The sequence below is a fragment of the Microtus pennsylvanicus genome, chromosome 1 (assembly GCF_037038515.1).
Source record: "Microtus pennsylvanicus isolate mMicPen1 chromosome 1, mMicPen1.hap1, whole genome shotgun sequence".
NCBI classification, from domain to species: Eukaryota; Metazoa; Chordata; class Mammalia; order Rodentia; family Cricetidae; genus Microtus; species Microtus pennsylvanicus.
Window position 1 is genome coordinate 221,584,053 of NC_134579.1, and position 11,929 is coordinate 221,595,981.

General features: G+C 36.8%; 2 protein-coding genes and 1 pseudogene across 2 annotated transcripts; 2 read left to right on the plus strand and 1 right to left on the minus strand.

Moving 5' to 3' along the window:
- Positions 1-2,613: 2,613 nt before the first annotated feature.
- Positions 2,614-3,564, plus strand: LOC142842634 (olfactory receptor 5M10-like). Its single transcript, XM_075959323.1, has one exon. The coding sequence runs from the start codon at positions 2,614-2,616 to the stop codon at positions 3,562-3,564; it is 951 nt and encodes a 316-aa protein (XP_075815438.1).
- A 5,311-nt stretch (positions 3,565-8,875) lies between these two features.
- On the minus strand, positions 8,876-9,018 carry LOC142842876 (U2 spliceosomal RNA; annotated as a pseudogene).
- Positions 9,019-10,666: 1,648 nt separating this feature from the next.
- On the plus strand, positions 10,667-11,605 carry LOC142842635 (olfactory receptor 5M10-like). Its single transcript, XM_075959324.1, has one exon. It carries the CDS (start codon positions 10,667-10,669, stop codon positions 11,603-11,605), a length of 939 nt encoding a protein of 312 aa, XP_075815439.1.
- Positions 11,606-11,929: the final 324 nt, after the last annotated feature.

Sequence of the window (11,929 nt, forward strand, 5' to 3'; positions counted from 1 at the left end):
GAGGTGCACTAATATATGAGTGTAATGTTTGACAACATGTTCATTTAGCTGAGAAATAGTATCAGGGCATGCCTTAGGGTTATGCATTAGTCTCTCGTGGGTTATTGGTCCAGTAAACAGTAGCTGTCTTCTGAAGCAGACTTTTAATCAAATCAGAAAGTGTTTGGTTTATACCAGAACATTCATGCCATTATTTAGAGAAGAAAGTAATTTCCTGTACACTATAAGCTTACAATTTCTTTCTGTTCTTTTATTTAAATTTCTTGTGACAAACAGTATTATCTCATTTTTTACAGAGAAAAAATATAATTTGCAAATGATTAGCTTTCTGATAACTAAAATATTTCTTAACACTAAATATTCAATGGGTATTTTTGATTTTCTTGATTCTGAGGAAGCAACATTTAGTTTTTAATCAAATTTTTATAGATAGAATTACTTTGGATAACCAAAAAATTAAGTTGGAGTTAGTTCAATGAAATTCATGAATTGGAGAACAAGTAAAGAATTGTATTTGTACTATGCTTTTTCAGTGATCTGTTCTTAAAACTGTCACTTATTATACTTTATCCCTCAGTCCCATTGGGTTATTTCTTCTTAGTATGAACAGAATAAAATGAGAAACTCCAGGTGGAGTTTCTTTTACTTTTGTATGCTAAATATACAAAACATCTTCTAACTATATCACCTTTTCTTTTATTATTTAAATTAATAGATAAAACTCGCAAATGCAGTGGTAGAGAAAGAGAGGAGAGAGAGAAAAGAAGAGAAGAGACAGAGAGAGAGAGAGAGCAAGAACGAGGGAAGAGTTGTTTGCACATGTTAGGGAGAGGTTTTGTCCTCATAGGTGAATAAACTCCTCACAACATCAAATTAAGATTATTCTCTTGAGAATTAAAGAACATTTAAATTGTACCTTTAAAGCTGTTTTTAGACACTTAGGGGATTAACCAAGAAAATATATCATAAATCTTGCTACATTGTATGATGCACAGTAGACCAATATTTGCAGGTAGGGTAAATTTTGTATTTGATAACTAATATATGTTTGTGTGCTTGTGTATGAATTGTATCTTATCATCACGGGGAAATATATTGTCAGTTACTCCTGACAATTTTATTCATATGCCAATATATGTAGTGATTCTAAAATATCCACTATTATATGTGAATTCTAATGTATTTGTGAGAAGCAAGTAAACAATGGTTTAAAGCCAAATATTGAGGCGATTTCGTCATGATATTCCAAACATAGAAATTCTGGATGGTAGGTCATACTGGCATTAAGAATCTGTGCTTTCTCTAGTAGATAGTCTTATAAATGGGTTAGAATATAAGAACATTTTACACAAGCAAGAAAATCACACTATAAAGATGGTACAGACATTTGAATATCCTTTAGGCTGTTCAAATACTCCCTCTCAGAAAGGGATTTTATTCCATCTGAAATCTTTCTTCCTTTGCTTTTTTAATATCATAACTTGTTTTCATTTGACAATATGGTGCATAGGGTTCTGTATGAATTAGTATCTATTCCTTTTTGATCTGCACAATACACTATGGGAGGACACAGGATGATATACTGCTATAACCTTATATTGTTGAATAATTTCAGAAAATGGAGTTTGCTGTGCACAGGAGTTAATTTATTGATAAACATCCAACATAAAGAGAACAATTCTTGGTTTCTTAGGGTTATTCCTTTGTTGTTGTTGTTGGTGCTGGTGGGGCTTTGGATTTTGGAAACAAGGTTTTGCTATGTTGATTAACTATCCCAAGGCTGTATAGGGGTGGGGTTGAGGGGAAGGTGGAGGGAGAAGGAGGAGGGGAGGGAGTTGGAACTGGGATTGGTATGTAAAATGAGAAAATATATTTTTTTAAAATTAATTAATAAAAACCTATTTTCAAGGGTACCCAGATATCGCCAATTTCTTTCTGTAACCCCCCAGGTTATTGAGAGTTCAAGCAACTAGCACCATGGTCTGTTGAAAAATTTCTTAGATTATGAAAGATTATCATACTTTTTTAAGACAAATTTCAGAACTTCAGGTACTCCTCATTCTTTTATTGACCATTGTAGGTTGTAAGTAACGTGATGCATTGGATGTTGATATTTTATTTATTTTATTGTGACTTCAAATGCACAGGATATGGCAGCTTCAATTACTGGAAACAAATATTCCTTCATTTGCTTGAGAGAAATGAAAAAGTGATGTGCCTTTAAAACGTTTTTCTTAAATATTGATCTCAAATTGTTAGAAACTAGAGAAATGCATTCTACATGGATATCGCTATGAACATAGGCATACTTGTGTAAATATACATGTGAAAGCATCTGTCTATAAGGAATATGCATACAATTGTGAGAAAGAAGAAAGACAGCGAGACCTCAGTTGTTTTTGTCTGCTTGCCTGCTGTGTGATTAAGAGGGATATAATGAAAAGAAAACCACAAACAGAATACAAAAATACAGGTTGGATATGATACGTAGATATGACAAGAAAGGGAATTGTGCTGCAGTCCAACGAAAAATCAGTGAGGACTACAGCTCATCGCTAATTGCGAAGGCACTGCTCATATTTCTTGTCATTTTCAGCTTGCAAGTGTAAGAAAATGACCTCCCTAAACCATACTACTGCAGGGATGGATTTCATTCTTGTGGGACTCACAGACAGCCCAGTGCTGGGGAGGATCCTCTTCGTGGTGTTTCTGCTCATCTTTGTCGTCACACTGGCAGGGAACCTGTCCATGATTGTGCTGATCAGGACCAATTCCCACCTGCAAACGCCCATGTACTTCTTCCTTGGGCACCTCTCCTTTGTAGACATTTGCTACTCTTCCAATGTTACTCCCAACATGCTGCGTGGTTTCGTCTCGGACCAGAAGACAATCTCCTATGCTGGGTGCTTCACTCAGTGTCTCCTCTTCATTGCTCTGGTGATCACTGAATTTTATATCCTTGCTTCCATGGCACTGGACCGCTATGTGGCCATTTGCAGCCCTCTGCATTACAGTACCAGGATGTCCAAGAATGTTTGCTTGTCTCTCGTCACATTTCCTTATGTGTTTGGCTTCCTGAATGGGCTCTCTCAGACTCTGCTCACTTTCCACCTGTCTTTCTGTGGCTCCCGTGTCATCAACGACTTCTACTGCGCAGACCCTCCTCTCATCATGCTGGCTTGCTCTGACACGCATGTCAAAAAGATGGCCATGTTTGTGGTTGCTGGCTTTACTCTTTCGAGTTCTCTCAGTATCATTCTTCTCTCTTACTTTTACATTTTCGCAGCCATCTTGAGGATCCGTTCAGCTGAAGGAAGGCAAAAAGCCTTTTCTACCTGTGGTTCCCACCTGACAACAGTCACGGTATTTTATGGAACCCTTTTCTGCATGTATTTAAAGCCTCCATCAGAGAAGTCCGTGGAGGAGTCCAAAATAATAGCAGTTTTTTACACCTTTTTGAGCCCATTGCTGAACCCCTTGATCTATAGCCTAAGGAACAAGGATGTTATCAATGCCATGAAAGAGGTCTTCAAGGGAAATATCTGCCAGAAAATTTTGGTTTAGGAAGATGTTTATGTGTTATTAGTTGGCATCTGTTATTACATAGTATTCTTGTAGGATGAACCTAGTATCTCAAATTTACTTCTTGTGCAACAGCATATGCCTCTAGTTACTCCTTTTTTGACTATTTCATATTGTAGTTTAAACCTTCTAGTTATATTTTTAAAGTAAATCTACCATTTTGAAATTAGAAAAACTATTTTTTCTTACTATTCAAGATTGTATATAAATACATTGTCTTAATTTATATGAAATTTAGATTCTAACAAACTTGTCTTAAAGAAAAAAAGGTAAAATCATACCCCGTGAAAGATGACATGCTACAACCTATAGAAAATTTCAAAAAGGATAAATGATTTTACTGTTTTTTTTTACAATGGTGTCTTTTTTCTAATATAAAGAACACCAAAAATGATTGCTTTGATTCCTTACTCAACAATCAAATGACATAAAATAAATAAAAAATAATTTTGGTTGGGAGATTTTTGATGACTGTTTCTGTTTTCTTTGCGGTTATACGTCAGGTTACTTTGCTTATTTGGTCTTGATTTAAATTTGGTAAGTGATATTTATCCAGAAAATTGTTCATTTCCTTTAAATTTTTCAATTTTTAAAAATTTTAAAATTTTTAAAAATTTTCCAATTTTCTGGAGTACAGATTTTTCAAGTATGGATTTCCAACATGTCTGCTGTTATGTCCCCTTTTCATTTCTAATTTCCTAAACTGGATATTCTCTCTTTTTTTTGTTTAGTTTGAATAATGGTTTGTCTATTTGTTGATTTTCTCCAAGAACCAACTCTTTGTTTCAGTGATTCTTTGTACTATTTTCTTTGTTTCTATTTTGTTGATTTCAGCTCTCAATTTGATTATTTTCTGTCATCTAGTTCTCCTGGGTGAGTTTGCAATTTTTTTGGTTCTATAGCTTTCAGCTGCTCTGTTAACTCATTAGTGTTATTTTTCCAGATTCTTTATGTAGGCATATGAACTTTCCTCTTAACATTGCGTTCATTGTGTCCCGTAAGTTTGGGTATGTTGTGTGGTCATTTTTGTTGAATTTTAGGAGTTACATAATTTCTTCCAACTGCTCAAAAAATTTAATTCTCATTTTTGTATGACTGACTTATACCTTGTTAATGAAATAATGAGGGGGTTATTATGTCTGTCATTATGAAATGTGGAGTCTTTGGCACAGAAATTAATGGGCTTACCAGAGTCCATAGCTTAAAAAAACCTTTATTTTCTCATTCTCCCTCTGTTATCCTAATTTTGGGACATATAAATTCTCAACCCATCAGGATGCTGGATGGGATGTGAAGGATGATAGACTCATAAGGTTAAGCCCTGCATTTACTGATGTAAGTGAAATTTTAAATATGGTTATGGTATCTGTGATTTTTTAAAGAAATATCTAAGTTCTGCTGGGTGATGGTGGCAAACACCTTTAATCCCAGCACTCAGGAGTCAGAGACAGGCAGATCTCTGAGTTTGAGGCCATCCTGGTCTATAAGAACTTGTTCTAGGACAGACTCCAAAGCTACAGAAAAACCCTGTCTTAAAAAACCCAATATATATATATTCAGCTTCTACAACAATAATCAGCAATAATCTGTATTCATATGCATGATTGTGAATCCCTTTATGTAGTGACGTAGCATTCCGAAAATGCACCTTTTTAAAAAGGATTTGCTTGTTATGTGTACAGTGTTCTTCCTACATGAAAATGTCTATTATCCTAAAAGGATGGAAGTATTGCTGAACCTCACAGCCAGAGTTAATAGCATACTTTGAGGTCACTTAAGACTTAAGATTCCTACTGTACTGTCTACTCAGGCTGTTTTTTGTTTGTTTGTTTGTTTTTTGCCTACTTTTAAAGAAATGACATAAAGGTAACATTTACTTGCCTTGAATTTCCCATGTAATTAGGTTCGATAACCTAATCTAATTCATAGCTGAATTCTTAAATTGTATACATTTCTGTGCCCTTGACCAAGATCAGTGCATGGGTAATATTTTATGAAAGCATCAAATACAAAGGTTGAAAGAAACCTTTTAAAATCTACCCTAAAGACTGAAAGCAACAGTTAAGGGTATGGGTTAATAATGATGTTCTTTCTAGTACTTTTTTTTTTTGTTCTGGATCAGTGGGTATCAGTGGGAGGTAGTGACATAATCCCCTGTAAGATTCTGTTAAAATTTCTGTAAAAAATTCACAGTAGTCTTTTCCCATGTGATGCTTTCTGTGCTGTTTGATAACAACAGAGTGAAGCCCTGTTAGAAACAGACATGCAGAAACCCTCAAACCATGGACGCAGTCACAAATCAGCTTTCAGTCGGATACAGATTCAGACTCATACAACAGGCAGGATGGAAGATACAGGGAACGTGGAGTCATGAATTCAAATCTGGACTCACTGGTGGTTAAATTTCATAATAAAATCTGTCATTTTATTAAAAATGAATTGATTTTGTTGAAATGAAAATAATGAATTAACCTTGCCTTGAGACTACTGCTCTACTCTGTACTCAGCTTGTTTCTGTAACTTCTCTTTAACAGAATTACATTAAATCTTCCTTTAGTAGAACGACATTAACCGTCTATCCCAACCTAGGCTTTTCTTTCTGTACTTAATGTGATACTAATTCCATTTTTGGGGACTCAGAGTTTATTGATAATGGATTTATTTCATGCAATTCTGCTTATGAGTGTGTGTGTGTGAGAGAGAGAGAGAATCTATGTCTGTGTATGTATGTGTGTGTGTTTTGAGGTTGACACTGGATTTCTTCCTCTATAATCCTCCATTTTATTAAGCAAGGAAGTAAGTTATGGTTCTATTGCTGTGAAGAGACACCATGACGGTTTGGCCAAAATTATCTCAGGGCTTGTACCTCAAGGCCTATAGGACAGAGAAAAGCCTGTCTTGAGTTTGAGTGAGGATGAGACAGCAAAAACTAGTTAGATGCCCCATCTAGCCAGAGGGGGTTTGGCTGCTTCTCATTGTCTGGAGGGACCCCCACATCACAGGATGTCACTTAAGTCATATAAGCTGATGTTCACAGTAATTAACTGAGTTCCTGCTTTGACTCCACTCCCTATTGTGTCTGTTTGTCCTGCATTTTGGGGCTGTGGAATGGGCAGATAGCACATTCACCTTTCCCTGAGAAATTAGGAGTCTCAGCAATCCTAGCACATGACAATGGCAACTCTCATAAAGGAAAAACATTTAATTGTGGTGTCTTATATTCTCAGAGGTTTTGTCATCATGGTGGGACATGGTGGTGTGCAGGCAGACATGACTCTGGAAAGGAAACCGAGAGTCCTACATCTTTACCTTCGGGCAACGCAAAGTGGTCTGAGTCATGAGTGTCACACTGAGGGAAGTTTGAACAAAGGAGACCCCAAAGCCCACCTGCACAGTGATACGCTTCCTCCAACAGGGCTAGACCGACTCCAATAATACTTCCCCTCCCAAGAGTGCCATTTCCTGTGAATTGATAGGAGCCAATCACATTCAAATAACAACAGTAGCTAAGAAGACACAAGTCAAGTAGTAATCAGTGAAGCAGATAAACAGGACATCCCTGAGAGAAAAAGAACACAGCAGAGTGGAAAAAGCACCAAGCTGGAAGTTTGATGTGAGTCAGAACTCCTCTGTGATCATTCTGTGTCACCTTCTTCCTGGGTATTCCCATCGTTTGAGATTTCAGGTAGAACTTTGAAGAGATTTCATTAGGAATATTAGTCTCTAATCTCCATATCTCCAGTAGGGGCCTCGAATATAGAACTAAGTTACACTAATTTTATCTCATATTGTAATGAAGGAGAGAAAGTTTTTCATACTCAGATTGACAAAGTAGTCACAGGGCAGGTGCTAAATTCTCTAGTCTTACAATAAAAATATTTTGATTTAGAAATAAAAAAGAATGCTAATTTTCCATTGAATTACTTGGGTGATATGGAAATTGAGGGTGCCTCCCCTCTAATCGTCACACTATATTTTTACACACTCAAGTGGTTTGAGTTGAACTTATCTGCACATTGAAAGGCAAGTGCCAATGAAAACATTTTCCTACTCCTTAACTCACTAATGAACACCTTGCCAAACAGTATTCAAGCCTTTTGGGATTTTTATTAAATTTCCTCTTCAATTACAAGTTGTAAGTCATTTGTAAATGATCATGTCTTTAAGACTGGCTTGTGCTTCTTAGTGTCTTGAAACATAACTCCACAAGTCACATAATTTCAGTGTAATTACTGAAGCCCTGATCTATAAAACACGCCAGACTTGATCAGGTTTTTTTTTGTACTTGTTCAATGGATTTGCTAAAATCCCCTATCAACTGTTTTTTTTTTTTTTCCCCACTTCTATCCAGGTCCAGGAAAGTGAGAATCCAAACAGGCTAGGCTTCCACAAAGCCACTTCATGTATTAGAATTGAAACCTAGTGCTATTATCCTCGGCTTCTCATCAGCCTTCATTGTCTGCCAGGTTCAGAAAGTCCGGTTTCATCCCATGCTTATTCAGTCCCAGTCCTGCTGGCCTTGGTGAGCTCCCAATAGATCAGTTCCACTGTCACAGCAGGGAATATGGACTGCTCTTCATTATCGAGAGGGAGGGGGAATGGAGTGGGGGGAGGGGGAGAGGGGGAAGGAATTGGGGGAGGGGCGATGTGTGCGAGGAGGGGGAGGAAAATGGGAAACGGGGAGGAGGCGGAAATTTTTTTTCAACAAAAATAAAATAAATAAAAATTAAAAAAAAAGAACTTCCCCATGACCTTACTCTATATTCATAAGAAGAAACAGCTATATACTTAGTGTACTTGCTGTGGGAAGTCCATCTGTATATGTGTTGCTTTCATTGGTTAATGAATAAAGAAGCTGTTTTGTCCTATGTCAGGGAAGAATAGAGTTAGGTGGCAAAACTAATTGCTGGGAGAAAGTAGGCAGAGTCAGTGAGGCGCCATGTAGCTGCCCACAGGATACAGATGTGCTGGAATCTTGCCATATTAATTAATCTTTAATTAATTAATCATTAATCTTGTGATACACAGATTAATAGAAATGGGTTAATTTAAGATGTAAGACCTAGTCAATAAGGAGCTAGAGCTTATAGGCCAAGCAGTGACTTAATTAATATAGTTTCTGCATGATTTAAGGTCTGGGGTGCTGAGAGACAAATGAGTAGTCTCCACACTTGATAAAAAGAAACAAATAAAATTCTTATTTTCCTACATATTGGAATTTCTAGTTCACAACTTATTTATTTTTAATTCCTTGTGGGATTGTTTCAGGCAGTGCTTCAAGATTAGATTGACATATGGGTGTGATGGCGCAATGTTCTTTTTCATAACATAATTCCAAAAATGCATTTAATATATTTTCCTCATATTAAGGATGTAACAGGTTTAAGCTGATAAGAGAATACTTCACTTGATTGTAGCCAAAAGGCTAATAATGATGACAGTATACTTTTCTAACCATGCTGAGATTTTATGCACAGTATGACAACCTGTGTACACAAAAATTCAACTGAAATTTTGGCCTCAAAGGAAAAACAGTTCCTCAAAATATCAAATTAGTGTTCTGCCCCTGAGAATAAAGAATATATTAATTGGATCCTTAGAATTATTTTTGAAACCCATGGGGCTATTTCAAATCAATACATTATAAATCCCTCTACTTTGTTTCTGTAATACGTGGTACATACATGTACACAGTTGGTTACTTGCTGCATTTGGTAAGTAAAATTGTTGTGAATGTTTGCATGTTGTCTTGACCCTTTTGAGAACATATTGATTTTGGAAATTGGCCATTCTAATCATATTTTGATATTTTTGTGTCACCGAAGAATCCACATCATTTGCATGTTTTTCAAATACACAGTTGGAGAACAAGCACATAGCTGTCTGAGTGTGTGATGCTGGAAGACTAAGATTTGTGATCTTTTTTTATTCAGTCCCTCACATACCATGATAGAGAGGCCATTGTTAAAACATCTATGGTTCCATATGCTAATATTTGCATGAATGATCTAGTAACATAAAAATAAGAACCCAAAGTCGACACTAGTCCTAAGATAGGTGTGTTTTTTTATTGACAGTGTAAATGCTACCATTACAAAATGGCTCATTTCATTTGCCTAGTTTTGCTAGGATTAATATCTACAGTGTAATGTGTGCTGTAGAAATGGGAAGTTTGTTTACTTTATGAACTCCTATAACGCTATTCGCATGCACACATGAATAAATGTGTGAATTGTGAAGAGAAAGTATAAGTTTTGATTCTAAATCTTTGTTTCATATTAAAATACAAAATTTACATGTTAAGTTCTCTCTAGATAGCTAAGGTTAGATGAGATATCTATGGGTTATAAGGGAAATGAAGCAGTTTTATTTTGTATCTGAAATGAGAGATTATCACTGCTGAGAAAAGTTGGAAACACAAGATATATGACTGGTCAATTTGCATGATAGAAGTAACTCTGTTTTACTTTGCTCATTTGGCTTTATTTATTTAGATTTTATTTTCACAAAGCTTGGAAAATATAATAAAAGTAAGGATTTTCTATTTTTTTTTCTTTTGGTTTTTTGAGGCAGGGTATCTCTGCAGCTTTGGAGCCTGTCCTAGAACCTGCTCTTGTAGATGATGCTGATCTCAAACTGACAGAGGTTAACATCATCCTAAATGCTGGGATTAAAGGTATGTGCCACCAGCACCTGGCTTAATAGGGACTTTCAAAACACAGATGTACTCAAAAATACAAGATGATACATATATGTAAAGAAGGAAGTGTGAAAGAAATAAATAAATCAAATTTCATGTAAGCATGTTGTCTGTGTGTTAGCTAGGGAGACAGCGAGAGAGAGGGAGAGAGAGAGACAGAGACAGAGAGAGAGACAGAGAGAGAGAGAGAAGTAGATACAGATAAAGTGAAATGGAGCCATGACACAAAGATGCAAAATTAAGAATTAACACTGATGGTGTGTATACTGAGAAGTATAACTGATGAAAATAAGAACTTGAAGAAATGAGTGAAGCTGATGGGCAGTACAAAAGAAAAGGCACTTCTCATATGTCTTGTCATTTTCAGCTTGCAAGTGTAAGAAAATGACCTCCTTAAACCATACTACTGCAGGGATGGATTTCATTCTTGTGGGACTCACAGACAGCCCAGTGCTGGGGAGGATCCTCTTCGTGGTGTTTCTGCTCATCTTTGTCGTCACACTGGCAGGGAACCTGTCCATGATTGTGCTGATCAGGACCAATTCCCACCTGCAAACGCCCATGTACTTCTTCCTTGGGCACCTCTCCTTTGTAGACATTTGCTATTCTTCCAATGTTACTCCCAACATGCTGCGTGGTTTCGTCTCGGACCAGAAGACAATCTCCTATGCTGGGTGCTTCACTCAGTGTCTCCTCTTCATTGCTCTGGTGATCACTGAATTTTATATCCTTGCTTCCATGGCACTGGACCGCTATGTGGCCATTTGCAGCCCTCTGCATTACAGTACCAGGATGTCCAAGAATGTTTGCTTGTCTCTTGTCACATTTCCTTATGTGTTTGGCTTCCTGAATGGGCTCTCTCAGACTCTGCTCACTTTCCACCTGTCTTTCTGTGGCTCCCGTGTCATCAACCACTTCTACTGCGCAGACCCTCCTCTCATCATGCTGGCTTGCTCTGACACCCATGTCAAGAAGATGGCCATGTTTGTGGTTGCTGGCTTTACTCTTTCAAGTTCTCTCAGTATCATTCTTCTCTCTTACTTTTACATTTTCGCAGCCATCTTGAGGATCCGTTCAGCTGAAGGAAGGCAAAAAGCCTTTTCTACCTGTGGTTCCCACCTGACAACAGTCACGGTATTTTATGGAACCCTTTTCTGCATGTACCTGAGACCCCCATCAAAGAGGTCTGTAGAGGAGTCCAAAGTAATTGCTGTGTTTTACACCTTTTTGAGCCCATTGCTGAACCCCTTAATCTATAGCTTACGGAACAAGGATGTCATTAATGCCATGAAACAAGTGATTAAAGCAAAACTCTTTCAATAAACGTCAATGTATGCATGTTTTTAGTTGTAATCACTTTGTGTCTTTTTAAGCTGTGTCGTTACATGCAACCCATGTGTCTCTGTCATGTCTGTCTGCAACCTGAACTGTTACACGTCAATTTTCCTCATTTATTCTTGAAATTAATTTCTTTAGGGAGAAAAGTTGTTAAAATCTATGATTCTGACATTAATAAATACCCTTTTTAGGAGAAAAACTACAAATAGGCTTCAGTTAGTGTTCAATGATTCCATAAAATGTCTTGCTTTCATGTAGGTGTATATGATCACAAATTTATGATCCTTGTAACTCTTATAGTCGATCTTC

Bases quoted from the DNA above. Each gene is read 5' to 3' on its own strand.
- LOC142842634 (XM_075959323.1), top strand. From the start codon at position 2,614: ATGACCTCCCTAAACCATACTACTGCAGGGATGGATTTCATTCTTGTG.
- LOC142842635 (XM_075959324.1), top strand. From the start codon at position 10,667: ATGACCTCCTTAAACCATACTACTGCAGGGATGGATTTCATTCTTGTG.